This window comes from Takifugu flavidus, chromosome 6 (assembly GCF_003711565.1).
Source record: "Takifugu flavidus isolate HTHZ2018 chromosome 6, ASM371156v2, whole genome shotgun sequence".
Classification (NCBI taxonomy): domain Eukaryota; kingdom Metazoa; phylum Chordata; class Actinopteri; order Tetraodontiformes; family Tetraodontidae; genus Takifugu; species Takifugu flavidus.
Genome location: NC_079525.1, coordinates 9,515,926 through 9,535,099, shown reverse-complemented (window position 1 = coordinate 9,535,099; position 19,174 = coordinate 9,515,926). Strand labels below are relative to the sequence as shown.

At 41.8% G+C, this 19,174-nt stretch overlaps 2 protein-coding genes across 10 annotated transcripts in view; one reads left to right on the top strand and one right to left on the bottom strand.

The window, feature by feature from the left end:
- The window catches only part of cabp4 (calcium binding protein 4), a 16,948-nt gene extending 14,226 nt beyond the window's left edge, over positions 1–2,722 (top strand). For all 8 annotated transcript variants that reach the window (XM_057036135.1, XM_057036134.1, XM_057036133.1 and 5 more), the window contains 2 exons: positions 72–219; positions 2,563–2,722. In XM_057036135.1, the coding sequence (XP_056892115.1) occupies positions 72–219; positions 2,563–2,591 (177 nt within the window). In that variant the 3' untranslated portion in view covers positions 2,592–2,722. The remainder of the gene's footprint in view (positions 1–71; positions 220–2,562) is intronic.
- Positions 2,723–2,898: 176 nt separating this feature from the next.
- On the bottom strand, positions 2,899–12,711 carry lonrf1l (LON peptidase N-terminal domain and ring finger 1, like). Of its 2 annotated transcripts, XM_057035935.1 has the most exons (12): positions 12,003–12,711; positions 10,299–10,429; positions 9,703–9,825; positions 7,923–8,102; positions 7,613–7,826; positions 7,411–7,516; positions 7,222–7,336; positions 7,004–7,125; positions 6,756–6,914; positions 6,507–6,669; positions 6,279–6,431; positions 2,899–4,282 (listed from the first exon to the last, which is right to left on the bottom strand). In XM_057035935.1, exons 1-12 carry the CDS (start codon positions 12,589–12,591, stop codon positions 4,124–4,126), a joined length of 2,214 nt encoding a protein of 737 aa, XP_056891915.1. In that variant the 5' UTR covers positions 12,592–12,711; the 3' UTR covers positions 2,899–4,123. The 2 variants fall into 2 exon arrangements, with proteins under 2 accessions (XP_056891915.1, XP_056891916.1); XM_057035936.1 differs by lacking the exon at positions 9,703–9,825.
- Positions 12,712–19,174: the final 6,463 nt, after the last annotated feature.

The window sequence follows — 19,174 nt, the reverse complement described above, 5'->3', positions numbered from 1 at the left end:
ATCTGCATCGCCCCCAGTTTCACTCGTAACTCTTTTAACTGCTGATCTTGTACTGTACATGACATGACAAGTTTGACTGCAACGGCGACGGAAAGATCACCATTGATGAGCTGAAGGACGGCATGAAGACCCTCCTGGGGGAGAAGCTGAAGAAAGGCGAGCTGGAAGAGATCCTCGCCGACATCGACCTCAACAAAGACGGAAACATCGACTTTGATGGTGAGCAATTAGTGAAGAGGGACAGGAAACAGAGAATATGGGACAACAGACCAGGGCATCATTTCAAGCCTTAAAATGACATTTTTCTAAACACAGATAATACAATAATTTATCATTTAATACTTTCTCCAGCAAACTAATATATACTTGTTTTACATGGGCTGCTTTTCCATCAACAGTTCCAAGGACTTTTGTAGAGAGTAGCTCACCCAAAGATTTCTGCTTTTATCTTTTACTGCATGCTAAAATATCAATGGTTGCCATTTGTGTGCATGTAAAAACAGTAAAATGAAGTTAACATGAATGTTAACATGTCTAATAAGTAATAAGTTCTGCTGTTAGAGCCACATGTTTGTTTAGGTCCAACTTGTTTGAATATTTATTTACAGAATAAACAACAAGTCTGTTAGCTTATAGCCTTGCAATTTGTTTACATACATCAGATCCAAGAAAATTACAGGGGACATCTGTTGGAAACATATTTGGGAAAAGATGGATAACAGTGGTGAAGGTCAAAGACAAGAACAGGATCCCCTGGAGCAGAGGTGTCAAACTCAAATAAACCAGTGGGCCAAAATTCAAAACTAGGACAAGGTCACGGGCCAACATTGATATTTATTAAGAAAATATTCCACCAGCTATAACACAAAACCTTTTCATATGGACCCAAACTAGTTTTTCTCAACAACTGAACATGGTACAAGCAAAGTTTAACACAATACAATATATAATTTATTATTGCACATATGCAAAATCAAAATTCAAATAAAAAAACATACCACTGGCATTCAGTTCTTCTCTTTTAAATTTCAAAAGCAGTCTTTTGCCATTGTAAGTTAATGTAGTGTAAATGTAATGTCTTTTCATCTCTTCTACTTTCTGGCACCTTTGAGTCATTTCCAGGTGTTTGTGCTTGTCTTGGTGTTGTTGTTTATAGCATCATCTGGTGTTGTTCTCCTTGTAATGCACATTTGCTCCAAATACAAGACAGACAGGTCTGTCTTTTACATATCTAAACAGATATTCTGCCTCCTACCTGTTCAGAAAGGTCTTATTTTCTGCCTTTCCTTTAATCATTTTTCAGAGGGGTAGTACCATTAGCATATCAGGTCACTATGACTACTTCTTCTTTCTTGGTGTTTAGCAAGCCACATACTGGTGCATTACCACCACCAGCTCATGTGTACTGTGGATTTTCACACCAAAACACTAGCAGAGCATTCTGGTATTTGTAGTATTAGCACATGCACTTTAAACGATAATACCGGCGGGCCAGCTCTTATAGTCAATTGGTATGGCTTCACGGGCCAAATATAATTACATTGCGGGCCAAATTTGGCCCACGGACCAGAGTTTGACACCTATGCCCTGGAGTCAACGCAGGAATGTCAGGAGATTAGGATATCTCGCAACCATCTGTTGAGTTGGAAGGGGACAAAAGGAGCAGGTGAGAAAGAAATAAGGTGTGGGTGTTGGAGGAAAGAGTTGGTGAATCCCATCTAAGGCTGGTGAGTTGAGCTAACCCATGCACAGCTCACCTCAAAGGACAGCTCAAGGACTTCACTGGCTTGCTATTGTTAACTCAAAAGCTAATAAACAATAAGGTTGCACACAGTCACAGGTGCGCCCTGCACACATTAGCACTCCTGGGGGCTTCGATTGCATGATTGTCTTGTCAGTGCAGGTCAACACAATCATCAGGAGCATGTGAACAGACTGGTCTGAGGGGGATCGATGGACAGTTGCGCCACATTTAGGACAGTATTGGTCACAGGGGAAGAAGCGAAATGCTGCTAGCATCAGAGAGAGCGGCTGGGGCTGGACAGTGAAGGGCCCAACAAGGACGGAGCTGCAATTCTGCTTGGGTTGCTCTCAAACAGGAAATGATGTTTGTCGGTTAATTTGGAATCAAGCTGTAGTGCTCCTTCAATCAGTACATGAGGTTAGAGCAGTGAGAAAGGTCAACAAAGGATTTGGTGGATTTAGAGACACCTGCTCCACAATAGGTGGAGATTATGGTTTCAACAGAGCTACAACGATGTGGCGACAAGTGAATCTGAGTGAAACAAGTGCAAATCTCGTTGATTACAAGAGACAAAAAAACCTTTACAAATTCATTTTGGTATAGGAAAACAGTCCCTCCATTAACTGGTAAGAAAAAATATTCACTCCTGAAAAAAGCCTTCTAAAAGCCACTTCAACATTTCAATAAATTGGCCGTGTTCAAATTATTGTCATCCCAAAAAGGTGTTCTAGATGCAGCATTGTTGTTGTAGGAGCTAATGATGATGCTGCTCATTCTCTTATGGGTGGATGTGCTACTTTCTCTGTCTCCCTCTGCAGAGTTTGTGATGATGCTCTCTGCACGATGACTGACGCTACAAATGGCGGCAGAATGCACCACTGAATCTAACAGCTGTGAATGAGCTCACAGACAGGCATGTCTTAGTCTTCACTCGGATGTGTAAATTATACTTTCATAATAAAAGTTCATCTTGAGAAACTGCTGAGGAAAATTATTGACTCGTGAAGTAATGAAGCGTTGTCGCCCACATGTGGCCATGAAGAGGATTTCATCCATCCAGAGACTAAATACATCAGGCTTTATGTCAAATAATGCATGGTAGGAAGAATAGAATGTTAGAATTAGGTGTTTACAGACAGCAGAAACTTCATTTGAAAAGTGCATTTATTTATCATTCAAATGGATAACTTACACAGCTGAGAAAAAAAATGTCAAAAAGCCGTTTCTTTTTTAAATACAGATGATTTACATTGAACAACCTTGAGTTTAATTTTTTAAGATATTTTTGCCAATATATGGAGGGAGAAAAACCTATAAAACTACATACACTGTCAAAAAGGAATGGTAACCAAGTCAAGTAAAAACCACATAGCAAAATGGAGTAAGGCAAACGCAGCTCCTTCTAAAGCCCTGCAGCTCTGAATGAAGAACATTGTAAACCCACTAGCTGTTTGCATGCAGCTTGTCTTCATTTCCTTTACTATTCAAAGACCTCTATGGAGCTTCTGAATGTAACACATGCTCAGAAAAGGTTCATCGACTTAAATTTAGAGTAAACTTCAAGTTTCTCCAGTGGGAACTGAATCTTTTGGTTTAGTCTCGTATTTTGAATTTCTCAGATTCCATAGAAGCTTGACAGCAAATGAAAAAGCATCTAATTAGGATAAAGTCAACTACTTGTGGAGAGAGAAAAGCAGCCCAACTGTGCATGAGAGCTTGGAAAAAAGACAGGAAGAAAGAGAGAATCTGATTTCTATCATTGGAAAACTCGGCCTGTGTCTGAAGGCAGTTGTGGAAGGCGTGCACGGTTAGCAGGTGAACCAGACTTAAGAGAAGATGTACAACACAGATTAATGCAGACAGCTTTGCACAGATTTACTACTTTCTGGAATTTCAGCATTTAGTTGTTTTTTTAAAAGAATGTTTATATTAGTTTCTTTTTGCAGAAAGAACATTTCTTTTTACCCTCTGAGGAGCTGACAGAAATCCAAGTAATAAGCTGATGTTACTGAGCTCCGCAAATGCGATCCATAGAGAAAGTGAACTTTCAAAACTCTAGTTCAATGTCAATGACATCCATCAGCCATATGATGCATCATTTGCGTGGATTCAAGAATTATCCATCAAAAATGAGATGCATTCAAATGTCTCTACTATTTTCCCTAATATCAGAAATAGATCACACGTGAAGGATCCCTGAGTTTGTCTCTCACACCGATTTCACTGCTCATAACTGTTAGCATCCCGTTGATCTTATTTATTTCAAACATCAAGCTGCTGAGGGAACTGGATAGCAGGAGAAAAATTGGCAAGATGTTCATTCAAGGTTGCTGCAACCTGTAGTCCAAAAAATGTTTGTTGCAATGGGAGAAGGAAGCTCTAGATGCTGGGGATGCTCTGCAGATATGTGAGTATTTGCTGGATCTTCACCAGCCGCTCTTTGAGGCTGCTCATGGAGAGGACAGACAGCTGATAACGTGGATCTATAGGCAGGACTGCCAGGAGCCACCAGCAGCAAGCCGGTCCATTAGGTGTTGCCTAAGAGAAGAGAAATGCTTTAAAATGTTGGATTTTACAACCTTACATACTTTTTGATGTCCTTTACTATGTCTGCACTCCATGTTAACCGACTTTAGCTGCGCAATACAGCAGCTAACAGCAGGTACCACGCTGTGCTCCTTCAGCAGGTGAGCACACAGTAATTGTAGGGATTCCCTTCCTGCCACAACAGGAGAGCCGGGATTAGGCCCGAGCCAACCCTAAAGCTCTTTAGCCTGTACTCTGACTTGACTCCGCCCTGTGGTCGTCATTGGAGCCGCTGTAATCCTGTTCAGTAATGCAGGAGCACAAGCTGAGCACACACACACACAACAGCGTTCCAGTATTAAGACCTCTCAGATAAGTGAATACACGTTAATACGGGTTTCCTCAAAAGGCAAATGTGTCACTCTGATCCAATTTTAGACTCAGTCTGAACTTTCTTACAGCCTCAAGGAAGAAAATATCCGGTTGTGAAAGTTGGGAAAAAAACATTGGTACAGCTCACCTGCTTCCAATGAACAAACTGAGGTGATCAGAAAAGTCTGAATATTTTTTACATTATCGTATTTTCACAACTATAAGGCGCACCTAAAACACTGAGATTTTCTCAAAAATCGACGGTGCGCCTTATAATATGAAGCGCATTGTGTGTGGACTGAGTTCCAAAAGCTGCTGTGCGCCTTTGGTGGGTGCACTACGGTAAACGCTCCGCCAATCGATTAGCGGCACACCTATGCGTAAGGATCCCCTAAAATGGCGCCGGTCAAGCGAGACGCGTATGAATGAGGCTTACTTTAAACTGCAGGCCATCGAATATGTGGCTGAAAATGGCAATCAAGCAATCTTAGTGTTTTCACTTAATGAGGAGGCGGCATCTCTCCATACACGCTACTGCCGCGACAAGATAACCGCGCCCAGCCACATCACCAACATGGATGAGATCCGTCTGACTTTTAACATCCCTTTGACCCACAATGTGGAGAAAAAGGGACCAGCACAGTGGTGATACGCACAACGGGGCACGAGAAGTCGTCGTTCACCGTGGTTCTCGGCTGCCACGGAAACGGACAGAGCGCTGGATGACGGAAGGCAAACACTCCTTCACAAAGACTATGAGGCAGCGGCGGGCAAGTTATGCCACCAATGCGGGTGGATTGTAGACGCATGGGCTATGATACCGTCTTCATGTATTGGAAGAGCTTTCACAAAATCAACGCTGAACTGGAACCGGTCGGTGAGTCCGATTCAGATGATTAAGAAGAGGAATTCAGGATGTTGGACATTGAAATAGTGCAGCTGTTCAGATACAGAAGATGAAAACTTTGATGGTTTTGTGGCAGAAGAATTAATATTTTGTTCAATAAATGTGTCGAAACTCACTGTTTTACTTCCGTTGTCATTTTTTACTGTATGTTTCAGCATGCGCCTAATTATATGGTGCGCCTTATTTATGTTTTAAATACAGAAATAGCACCCATAACTGAGACTGCACCTTTTAATACAGTGTGCCTCATGGTCGTGAAAATTCGGTAATGCTACCGACTTCACTCTCTTGCTGAAGCCTGATGATGTTTTCTCAAAAACAAATTTGATATTTTGATGTCAGATGTTTGACTAATTAAAGCAGCTTTGCAATTTCTAGATTTCCATACAACTGTCACAGTCTTTGACATTTTAAGGCTGCATTTTCAGTTACTTCTACATTAAAATGTATCAAAATTAAAAACTAATTTGCTGTTAAATGAAAAGCCTTTCTCTTCTGAACTACTCTTCTCAACTTCAAAACTAAAATTCAGGCCAGATAAATACAAAAACATTAATTGACTCTTCATTGACAATCTGTAAAAATATCAGCATTGAGCTGATGTTAATATACGTCATTAATAATAATCTTATTTTGTTTGGTGTCATAAATGTAACTCGGACGGCCATCAGGCCCAGCCTAGCATCCACTTATATCCAGTGTAGAAGTTGGACTGTGCAAGATCTCTACCTGGATGTCAGCTTCTCGTTCTGGCATTGGTCCAAAATGCTGTAGGATCTGGTTGTGGAAGCGGACCTTGAGGTTCTGGAACCAGACACGGGCCTGATCATATACTGCATTATAAAGTTCTTGTAGTCTCTTTTGCTCCTCACTGTCCTCCACCTGAAAGAATGCCTCAATTAACAACTGCATACCAGGAAATTGCTTTTAAACATAGGGAAACTTTAATGTTCTTACTCTGGTGTCCTCTAGATGCTCGATGTCAGCGGTACTGTAACCGTCCTTCATTCCCCTGGTCAAAACCCGAAAGCGTTTTCCTCCAACAGTGTCCACAACTGATCGACCATCGGGAAGGAAGTGGACGCTCCTGATGATCAGCATGCAGCCGTAGTCTACAAATCTGTAGCCAGAGATGAATAATGGCTTCAGCACAATTACCTCTAGATTTAGGAGTTTGAATGCCCATGTTGCTGTGCTCCCACCCACCCTTTCTGAGGATCATTAATACACATGCCAAACTGCCGCGTGCCAGTTTCCATGCACCGGCGAATCATGAGGCGGTAACGTGGCTCGAAGACATGAAGAGGACAAGGCACGGTGGGGTAAGCCATGGTGCACACAAAGATAGGCACATTCTTCGTTAGACTGTAGAAAGAGAGACATTTTGTTCAGGTTCTTAAATCTTTTGAGCCTTGTTTGAAACAGAGATCAAGGTCAAAGTCTCAGAGACTTACTCAGAAAGCTCTCTGGTCTCGTCCAAGTGGGTTTTAGTCCTCTCTGCATACTCCTGACTCAAATAGTGCTTGATCAGCAGGTCCAAGACGGTGGTCACCATGTACTTTCTGCATGCTAAATACTGAAGAGAGCAAAATGTTCCTTATTAGTGAAATCATGAACTAGTAAAGACACCTTCAGATTTACACACATTGTTTCCTCCATGGCTGATCCTCACCTGTTTCAAGCTCTCCTTACAGAGGGGACAGTGAGGTGTGTGGTCCAAGCAGCGTTCTAGGCAGGTTTTACAGAAGGTGTGGCCACATGGTGTAGTCACAGGCTCATAAAACAGCCTGCATTAATCAGAAATAAAGATTATTTTAAAGAACAACTTCAGTGGCTGCAGCCCTACGGGTGTGTGATATACCTCATACAAAGAGCACATTCAAAATCATTGGGGTCCAACACATCTTTGGAAACTTTTCTGCAGGTTTTTTCTTTGACAAGCTGTTGTATGGAGCTTTTGGCAGCCCCTGAAAACAAAATGAGACAGTTAAGTGCCGATTAATTTAGAGATTATACAGTACACTGGGAACGATAACAAGCTCTTAGTATGACTGTCCTCTGACCTTGCTTTTTGTGCTTGCTACTAACTCTGTCCACGACAGAGGGTTCTGTGTCTGACACAGACAATTTCCTCTTCAGCAGACTGCCCTTCTCTTGGTTCCCCAGCTGAGGTGCAGAGCAAACCCTCTTCAGTCCCTCCTCACCACAACTGGAGCCGTGAATTTGCAGCGAATGGGCTCTGCTGAGACTGTGACGCTCCAGACTTTCCCAGCGTCTCTGAATTAAAAAGCAAAGACAAGAGCATGTTGGTGGAAGAGCATGTGACAAGAAGAGCAGTCCCCAATCTGATTGCAGTATTCGGTTGGGCAATACCTCCTGGCCTTCTGAGTGGATGTGTGCCGAAGTGGCGCGCACTTGGTGCTGCTTCTGGGCAGGACTTGGTTGATCAGCCATGAAAGCTTTATTGCGCAAGTGAGGCGATGAGTTGTGGGCCGTCTCCTTGAGGCCCTCCTTGACTTTTTCCTCATCTGGGAAGAGCAAGTTACACAGGATCTGTGCAAAACAGTCAGTGTGACTGTTAATTGCAGGGAAGGAACCTATGGTTGGTTGTACATTAACACCATAGCAGAGGCATTTATGAATTTGAATGTCTTCGTTTGTTTCTTTCATTTTAATTACATATAAAATTGTGATAGAAAATCCACCGAGGAGCTCTTTTATTTAACTGTACCTTTCCATCTTTGCATTAAAATCCTCATATTATTCTGTTTGTGAAAAAAGAAAACATTCTTTCTCCAAAACGGACGGGGCACCTTATAATGAGCTGCGCCTTATGTGTGCCAAAATCTGAAAATGTTTTTCAGCTTTTCGGCTTTCGCAAAAGCCATTTCGGATTCATTTTGTTCATTTCGGATACAGAAGATGAGGACTTTGATGGATTTGTGGATGAGGATTGATCAAAAAATAACATGAGTACCGTAATTTCCGGACTACAGAGCGCACCTGATTATAAGCTGCATAATCTAATTTTAGAAAGAAAATCAATTTTGTACTTATACAAGCCGCACCGGATTTTAAGCCGCAGGTATCCCACGTAGTGATATGAAAAATTAGATCGAAAACATTCAGTACCGGTATATGTTTTTATTACCGTAAGAGACAAGTCACTGACGAGTGACAAACAGACGGGTAAGAAACATCAGCCACTCTTTTCACTTGTATGTTTATACAGAGACCTTAAATCCAAATTTTATCACGTCAGGATTTTTTAACTTTTCTTTTCATTTAATCCGCTTGGCAACATAAACAAATATATTGTACCGGTAAATGCTTTTTTTTCCCCCCACTAACGGTGTCTGTAATGCAGCTACCTTGAAATATACGTTTGTATCAGCTACACACAAATTACGTTGTTTATGCTTTTTTACTCAATGAACAATCTAAAAACCCCCGATGGCCCACCTCTAAAATCTTCTATTTTCATCACGGTGGTGCTTGCTTTTGCCTTCCGTCCGATTTGTACAGCGGAAACACCGCGGCCGCCTGCTCTCTGTGTGTTCACCCAGTCTTCCAGAATGTTTTCAAGCTAGGGCCACCTGCGATATTTATGTCTAAAAGCTTTTGTTGTCTTTTTGCTTTGGATCAGTTCTTCATGCTGGCGTCTCCACCTTCTCGCCATTGATTACCGTAATGTATGCCAAGATTACGCGTGGCAGCTCGATTTCCTTCTTCAACCGCCAGAGTGATCGCTTTTAACTTAAAAGTCGCATCATATGCTTTTCTTCTAGTATTTTCCTTGTTGATGAGGGTTAGTAAAAATGACTGATTCACAATAGTTGTGATAGTGCGCCACAAAAAAAACATAAATAAGCCGCACCGTAGAATAAGCCGCAGTATTTAAAGTGTAGGAAAAAAGTAGTGGCTTATAGTCCGGAAATTACGGTACATGGCTAAATACAGGCTAGCATGCATGTTTTAAGCTAGCGTACCGGTATGTTTTACCATGCCCGCGCCCTATAATCCGGTGCCCATTATGTTTGTGTTAAATACATAAATAACACCCGTAACTGAGACTGCGCCTTTTAATACGGTGCGCCTGATGGTCGTGAAAATATGGTAGTCTTGTGGCAGCTGTTCACCTGTCTCTTCTCACCTTTTCTACGTGTCTTTTAGCACAGGGGAAGTTCTCATCCAAAGCGAGACAGTGGAGGAAGACTTGAAGAGACTTGTCAACTTGACCCATCTCAAAGAGCACCATAGCTTTTCTAAACGTGGCCTAAAAGGTGAACAGAGTAAAAAAATGATGCTTCTGTTGCTGTCAATCAAAGTGCTTGTTCAATTGCATAAGGGTTTGCACAGGATATGCTTTGTGGCTCTAATAAAGAATGTCCTCAACACAGGCCTTCAGACTCTTGGCTAGTTACATAACATTCATTAGAGGTTTGTCCTTAATCACTGCACAACTGGGGGGAGGGATTGCAAGTTGTATTCTAGAAGAACCATAAAGTGAAAAGGGACCTAAATTCTGGATTAAAACACAGCCCAGGGGTTAAACTACATTCAGTTTATGAATGATGTAAAATGTTTCCTTCTAAAAACCATCACTTTTAACAAGGTATAGATGCAACCTAACCTACTGAAAAACTGGATACATTCCACAGTAAAACTTCCTGCTAGAGGTTTGCAAAGCAGCAACTGTCAACACCGCGGTCAAGTGATGGGAGTGTAGGAGTAGAAGTAGTGACCTACTTCAGCAGAGCTTCTCTGCAACATCTCAGGCCTGCTACAAAATTCTGCATCTTCCAAAGCCTCCTGGTACTGTTGGAGAGCCGTGTAGGCCTCAGACCGAGAAAGACGTGCCACAACCATTGATTCTGGGTCTGCAAAAGAGATCAAGAAGATGGAAATATTTTCGACTGGGAAGAGGAAACCAGCATTTCCAAGGTGAATTGCCTAAATTTATCTTAACCATTTTAATGTCACTCTGCCAATCTTTGATTAAACCTAGAAATATCTCCTGATCATTTAGATTGTTGAGCAGCGCTGTCCACACAGGTGTTTGCAATAAGTCTGGCGGTTAGCTGCAAGCATGAGGAGCAACTCAGATCCCAAACGAAACAAACTGATGAACAAGTCGGCGGCCTGCAGGTAATATGACCACCTGAAGGCCTGGGAAGATCTGTCAGGCTCCAAAGATTTCTACTAACTACACTATATCTAAAATCAACAAGATTACAAATTAAAAGGATAGACAGTTGCTGACATAGAACCAGAACATTGTTATATCATCTGACCTACATACTACACATGCTTCCATAATCTTGTTTCAAAGAAAACTAAATTGCTTGGCATTGAAATTGGATCATGTTATACTTTCTGAAATCATCAGTAATTTGCTGCAGCCATAGTTTTAAATCCAAAAATTACCTCCCTATTTTGTCATGTATAACACTAAAATTAGTGTTGATAACTATTAACCATAAAAGGAGAACATTGGAGGGTATTATGAATGACATTCATAAATCTAAAAGGTTACAGACATCAGGCTTCCCAAGTTTTTAATGGCATGCTCAAGTAAAAGAAAAAACTAAGATTAATGGCACCTTTTCATATCCACACCTGGGTAGTCCAATAGCACCACATCCATAGCATGGACAGGCTGTTTAGTGTCTTTTTTGGACTTTTTAAAAATGTCTTTACATTTCTAATTAAAATTGCAGATTACCTTATTAGTGTTTACATTTTGTGGGGAGATAAGTTATTTGACTATTATATTAAGTAAGCTGGATCTTTTTTGGTGTTCTGGCTTCTACTGCACACAGTAACATATCTCCTTCCCTGTTACTTCAGTTCCAAACTATGACTGAATTCACAGTGGGGCGTTTGTAATCTGAGGCTAACTGCAAATGTCCTGTCACTGATTTAATCTGTTTTTTCTCATTGCACAAATGTCGGACGTGTTAGAAAAGCAATCTAACGGCTGTCTACGTTTAAACTGAACTATTGCCTTCCATTTATTTGGACACTGGAAACGATTGCGCAGTTATTTGTTGGAATTGTGGCACGGGACAGCATTTAAAGTTACAAAATACGATGTCCTTCTGTAACGGGTTACAAAACCTGTCCCAAATATGTGTCGTGACCTGCCTTATGCAACGCGCAGCGACTGCGCATGCCCAGGTGGAAACTTTCGTAAGAGGGACCGCCTACTTTCGATTTCAGCCAATGAGAGGACGCCGACATTATTACAACACGTGGAGGAAGTGCTAGCTGTTTTTAAAATGTTGGTCAGTAGAACGCTCACCATATAACCCACAGCCCTGGCACAAGTACGGCCTGTTATGTAATCATTTAATAATAAAGACAGTTGCATTAACAATTATCAGTACGTTCGCGGTGCTCGCTAAGTATGCACATTTATTAATAACAGCCCATACTACACCCAGTACTTACCAGCTTGAATGACATTTGTTGCTAACGTCACTACTTCGTGGTAGCATTTATTACTTAACAATTCATCCAGCTCGCTTAGTGATTTCGTTGTTTTGGTTTGTCCGGGGAACCATTTATCCAACAGTCTTGTCAGTGTTATATTCAGTTTTTCCTCTCCTTTTACGACTTCGTCGCACAGCTTGCATTTGGAGAGCAGCCGTCGATGTAAACACCGTTTACAATACGAATGTCCACAAGCTAAGGTAACAGGTTCAGCTAAAAAGCCTCGACAGTTAGGACAGTCAAATATACTGTCCCCGCAAGTGTCCCCAGACTGGCCCGGACCTGCGTCTGGTCCAGCCAACTTGCTCTTGAAATTACGGAAGATACAGTCCACAACGACGCTTAACTCATCGGGTCGTACGGGCCCGTAGCGCATAGCTAGTGACACACAGTCGATGGCTTCTTTGAGGCAGTTTTCGGAAGCTAAAGCGTTAGCTTTCTGTAGTATAACTTGATGGTGGTCATCTCTTTCCGAGTTGTGTTCAGAGTCGGAGTCGATAAAGAAAGCAGCCGTCTCCTCTTTCGCGTCTTGCGGCAGGAGCGACATTGTAGCGTTAATTAATTACTCCAAATGTTGTTTCAAGGTGGATTTTCTCTTATGAAAGCGTTTCTTCATTGCTGCAGTTGTTCAGGACAGCACCGCTTCCAGACGTTCTGAGACACCCATTTGTTACGTAAAACCAAAGTAGAAAATGTTTGTCACGTGACCACGGCAGCACGCTGTGATTGGCTGCAGCATCTCGGTTACAAAACGTGCGTTGAAAAGTTTCATAACTCGAGAAGAGACGGAGGACGGTTGTCTAACGCGACCTTGCTTTGGTCAACTCGGCAAAGAGGCTTCTGTCACAAAAGAAAAGAAATACATGCCAATGCGTCCGTGATGAAAGAGCTCCAATCATTCCCAGTACAACAGGATTGTGTCCTAAGATTTAACAACGCCGTAGGTTCAGTCGGTCACTAATTCAGTCGCCCAGCCTTTTTACCATTACCCCTCTAATTAAAGACCGTTGCTGCCAGGCCTGAAAAAAAGCCATAAAAATGTTGTACTGTATCGTGGTATAGGGAGGACAACGGAATCTGAACATTTATGTTGGTGCAAGTTTCCATGCTTCAGTCTCCATATCTTAGTTTCTTACCAATAATTACAATCATACAACATAATTGTATGTTGCAGTTCTTTATGTATATTTTTCAGAAAAAATGTTACTTTAAAGAAAGAAATTCTAAAGTGATGTAATAATAAATTATCTGTGATCACTATTTTAAAGATCATTGATCACTGTTCCCTTTTAGATATGTGATAAGTCACTTTTGCGCCACACCCCCAATGTCTTTGTCTCTCTCAGCTCTCGCTCACTCTTTCTCTCCATATGAAAATTATAATTAAACTATTACCTGCAAAGTTTTTAACGTATAAGTATTTACTATCATGCTGTTGATATCTTTGGTTCAATATTAACTTATTTTTGTATATTAAGGCAGATTTTTATATGCGGGTTATATGGGGTAGAAATGGAAATCAGCGAAATATTCTATTTATCTTTGACGTTATACGTGAAGAGGCCTAATACAAAAGGAAATGCTATACTGGCATCTCGTGGTCAAGAGTGTTAATTACAGTTTGTTTGAATTAAAACAAAAAAGTTGAAAATTAACTAAGTAAAAAAAATATTTGGAGTTTATTTTGATCGGTCTACACCTATTACGAGAGGCAGAAGAGATTGTCTTCCCAAAATTCTAACGAATACAGTCAGCTCTAGTCTAGATATACATTTTTGTTTCTTTCCAATGTACAGGCCTGCAGGAACTGTACTGTACTATAGTGGTAGTAATTACAGTCTTTAAAAAAATCATTTTAAAAAGTATCAGTCTACAATATCTTATTTATTACTGAATGTAACATGTAAGAATGTCTTAATTTGAAAAGTCTTAACTGAATAACAAATTTAAACTTGTAAGATTTTCAGGAATGCCCCTCTCATAAGTAAGACATTTCCACAACCCTCTGAGCAGTTTTTAACCTGGTTGTTGCTTTCTTTTCTTACACTGACGCACATAAAGCGCGTGGCTGTGATTGAACCTGCACCATCAGACTGACCAAGTCTGTTTCAGTGATTGTTCAATTCTGTGTGTGCTTGTGTGTCTGTGCTCTAGCACATGACATTTATTGAGGGTTAGAGTATGCATTTAACCAACAAAGTCAAGATATTTTAGATGGTCTTCACAACAGTGACAGGTTGTTTGACTGGAAAGGGTTAAAGTTCATTATGATGGGTGTTGTTTTTGTAAAAGGCTGGGACATTGAATGTTCTTATAAAGATAAAAGAACTATTTGTGTGTGTGTGTGTGTGTGTGTGTGTGTGTGTTACAAAACATATTTACGAATCTGGAGATACCATCAAGACTAAACTGTACAGACATTGTGTTCTGACTGCTGAACCAGGCTGTGATGACAAATCAGCTCATACTGGTTTTCTTGGAGGTGTGTGTTCTGTCAGATCTGCCACAAGACTGTGACCAACAATAGGACTTATTGTTCATGTTGACATCTTTAATGCTCACAGCAGGTGTTGATGGCATCATCTGTATTTAAAACAAAGATGTCTATTCTATTCTATTCTATTCTGCTACATTGCATATTGTGTTTGTTTGTATGAATCTATTACTGTGGGAAAGCTTCTTTATGCGGTTCTCAAACACGAGTGCAGGAATGTGCTGGTGCGGCCTTCTGGCCAGTTTTATCTGTCCCACCAGAAGCTTCCAGGGATGTTTGCATTCCTAACAAGAAAAAATACATGCACATATACATGTAAACACATAGGCATGTGTTCTGAGTAAGCACATGTATGCAGGAGGAAAATAAAAGAAGTTAAGCAAGATAAGTACATGAAGGAATTCTGCTGTCTGCAATGGGGTTAAGTTTAACTGTGTTTTTTCCTGTGTTCCACTCAAGAGGAGAACATGCTGGATGTGTCCCAGGTGTCTCAGCCAAGTCAACACCTCTCTACCATCAATGATGAACACTCTCATAACATGACAATAAAATAACTCGAACACAACCCTGACATAACCCTAACACAAACATAACTCTAACATAACCTTGACATACCCATAACACAATGATAACATAATCCAAACATAACAATAATATAAAGATGACATAACCTTCACATAACCTTGACATTCCCATAACATAATGATAACATAATCCTAACATAACCAGAACCATAACATAGTCATAAAATAACTGTAACATAACCATAATGAACCAAACAGGGCAGTGATGGCTCAGTCTGTTGGGAATGAGGCTGCAACACAGAGGGTTCTTGGTTCAAGCCCCAGGGAAGGTGTTATGGTAGTATGGGAAAGTGCCTTCAGAACACTGCCAAGGTGCCCTAGAGCGAGGTACTGAAGCATGGTGGTAGCTCATCCAGGGGTGGACCCTGCTTTTGCCCATCGTGTACCCTCCCTGTGACCCCAAAAGGGATAAAGCTGTTAAGAAGGTGAGATCTGGCCTGATCAGCCAGAGGCTGCGCCTCCCCAAGTTCAGGACCAACAGACTGGGGAACTCATTCATCCCCCAAGCCATCAGGCTGTTCAACTCCTCAGGGGGGGGGGGGGAGGAGGGCCAACAGGAGAACTGGAACAGTTTTATATTTATATTCATATTCTATTTTTAATTTATTCTATTTTATTTCTTATTTTATTATATTATATTTTTATTATCTTTAATAGGTTTAATGGGGTGTAATGGTGGTGGGAAATTTTGTACAGTGCTGTACGTTTCTTTGGAGATGCTAATTTCCCTGATGGACACCCCCTAAAGGGATCAATAAAGTACTCTTGAATCTTGAATCTTGAGATAACCATTATACTATATAATGATGACATAACCAGAACGATAAACTAGCTGTAATATAACCATTCAAGCTCTTTATGCTTTAGTGCAGGTTTCACTGTACTTCAGCTCCAAATCATACTTGTTTAAGTACATTACATTAACGTCCTGGTTTAATACCCATCTGCCACAACTGAAGACCACTTTAAACTTAATTTTGTTGTTTAATCTTTCCTGCTTTTAAAAACTAGTACATTTTCTTTCTGTTGTGAGTTTAATTGATTTAAACTGATAAACTTTGTCATAAATGTTCTTGTACTTAGGGTTGAGGTTATTTTCTTTAAGGTAGCCAGCACTCACCAAGGGTTGTTTCTATATTGGTTTTCTCCCAGTGACTGCTGGGACCGGCGCCCAGAACCCAACTAATCCCTCATTGTTTTGTTTGAACCCCTGTGAACTGTCTTTAAGGACTCTGTTAGAAGCTCATCCCAGTGTTTTCCCTCTCCCACTCCCCTTCTGTTTCTTGTCTGTTTATCCCTTGTTTGTCTATTTTCATGCTGGGTGGGGCTGCTCTCCAGTTTCACTCTCAAGCTGCACACCTATTCACATCTTCGGAGATTAACCCACCTGTCCTCTGTCTTAAAAGTCTGGCTTACTCTTCCATTATTGCCAATTCATTATTCAACCCTCCGCGGTACAGCTTGGCTCCCAAACTCTCCTGGTTACACATATGCTTTGTGATTCCTATTTTGAGTCTGAACTCATTGTCTGTTTTGTCCTGCAGATCATCCATTCAGACACCTGTTTGTGCCACTCAAGAAAACCGTTCTGTGGCGGATTACTCTGTGGAGTTTTGGACCTTGGCGGCAGATGCCAGGTGGAACGAACCAGCGCTTCGGGCAGTTTTCCTGCAGGGGCTGGGTGAGCGTCTGCAGGAAGAACTCATGCTCCGGGATGAATCCCGAGATCTGAACTCCCTCGTCACCCTGGCAATTTTACTGGACAACCGCCTAAGAGCAAGACATCAGAGGTAAGCTTCCCACACACCAGTTCCTCCCTTTCTTCATTTCGAACGTTGCCTGGTCACTCATTGCCCTCAAGTGCTTCGGTCACTGCAGAGCAGCCAATGCAGCTGGGGCGTGCCAAGTTAACACCAGAGGAACGTCACCGCAGGATTGAGGCGGGTGAGTGCTTATACTGTGGCCAGCACAGTCATTTTATTTTGGGTTGTCCGGTTTGGTCAAAAGACTAGGCTTGTCAGTAGCATTAGGGGTACTGGCAGGCTGGGAGTCCATTTTGGAGAAACTCTTTTTGTCGGAGTCATTATGTGTTAGAGGTGTAGTTCTACAGTGTTCTGGACGAAGAATTAGCTGTGCAAGCAGGCTGATCACTGGATCTTTTGCTGTCACCCTTCACCATTACTGCTCTGGACATAAGAATCATCACTCGTGTCACCCACAGGATGGTCCCAGTCACACTCATCACTTCTGGCAACCATTCGGAGCAGATATCATTCTTCATTCAGCACCCAAGACACCTGTGGTACTTGGCTGCTCTTGGTTACACTGCCATAACCCACAGATTGACTAGGTACAGGTTAAGGTGGTAAATTAGAGTTTGCACTGTCAGTCCTTCTGTCTCAGATCTGCTGTTCAGTCACTCCGAGTTCCCCATCAGTACCTCCCGATCTCTCAAGGGTGCCCAAACAATACCACAATCTTTGTGATGTTTTCAGCAAGGAGAAGGCACTATTCTTGCCTCTGCATCGACCGTATGACTGTGATATGGAGATGTTGACTGGTGCTTCTCCAGCCCCATTCGGCTGTATAACTTGTCGCGTCCTGAGACGGAGGCGATAGATAAGTACATCTGTCCTCTTCACCTCTTAGGCAGGGTTCTTTTTTGTGGAGAAGAAAGACAAGTCCCTCCATACATGTATTGACCACAGAGGTTTGAATAGCATCATGTCAAGAACAAATACCTGTTAACTTTAATATCTTCAGCATTTGAGCCTCTCCAGGGAGTACGAATCTTTACCAAGTCAGATCTCCGGAACACCTACTACTTGGTTCAGATCCCTATGGGAGAGGAATGGCAGGTTGCATTCAAATCAATCTCAAATCAAATCAATCTTTATTTATATAGCGTCTTATACAATCAAAATTGTTTCAAGGCGCTTTCCAGAAACCCAGGGCCCAACTCCAGACAAGCAACAGTGGCAAGGAAACTCCCCTTTAACGGGAAGAAACCTTGAGCAGGACCAGGCTCATGTAGGGGGACCCTCCTGCTGATGGCCGGCTGGGTAAAGAGAGAGGAGAAGGAGAGGAGAAGGAGAGGAGAGGGAGAAGGAGAGGGAGAAGAAGAGGGAGAAGGAGAGGGAGAAGGAGAGGAGAGGAGAGGAGAGGAAAGGAGAGGAGAGGAAACCATGACCCAGTGGGGTGACAGAGGCCTGTCAGGTGATCATGTTTCCGGACCCCAGCAGCCTTGGCCTATAACAGCATAGCTAAGATGTGACCTAACGATTAGACGACCCCCTAAGTATGATAATTTGTCTATCTATGATAGTAACTGGAACTACAGAATTAACAACAATAAGCTTTTTCAAAGAGGTAGGTTTTAAGTCTGATCTTAAAAGTAGCGATGGAGTCAGCCTCCCGTACCTGGACAGGGAGTTGGTTCCATAGCAGGGGGGCCTGGTAGCTAAATGCTCGGCCCCCCATTCTACTCCTAGAAACTCTGGGAACCACAAGTAGACCAGCATTCTGAGAGAGGAGCGGTCTATTGGGCTGATAAGGTATCACTAGCTCCTCCAGGTAGGATGGAGCTAGGCCTCTGAGGACCTTGTAGGTCAAAAGAAGGGTTTTTAAAATTATTCTAAATTTAACGGGCAGCCAATGAAGCAACGCCATTACAGAAGTTATGTGATCTCTTTTGTCAATACCTGTCAGAACTCTGGCTGCAGCATTTTGGATCAACTGGAGGCTTCTTAAAGAGCTGTTTGGACACCCTGATAATAAAGAATTACAATAGTCCAGCCTGGGAGTAACAAAAGCATGAATTAACTTTTCAGCATCATGCCGCGTCAGTAGCTTCCTGATCTTTGTGATGTTCCTCAGGTGAAAAAAGGCACTTCTAGAGACAAATTTAATGTGTGAGTTGAAGGAGAGATTTTGATCAAAAGTTACTCCTAGATTCCTCACAGAGAGACTAGATGTTAATGAGATACCATCTAGAGTGATCATATGATCTAATCTATCCCTGAGAGGTTCAGGACCAAACACCATGACCACAG

Coding starts and splice junctions, on each gene's coding strand:
- lonrf1l (XM_057035935.1), bottom strand. CDS start 12,591: ATGTCGCTCCTGCCGCAAGACGCGAAAGAGGAGACGGCTGCTTTCTTT. Junction 9,826..10,298: donor TGCAGAGAAGCTCTGCTGAA/GTAGGTCACTAC, acceptor TTCACCTTTTAG/GCCACGTTTAGAAAAGCTAT. Junction 7,337..7,410: donor GAATGTGCTCTTTGTATGAG/GTATATCACACA, acceptor TGATTAATGCAG/GCTGTTTTATGAGCCTGTGA.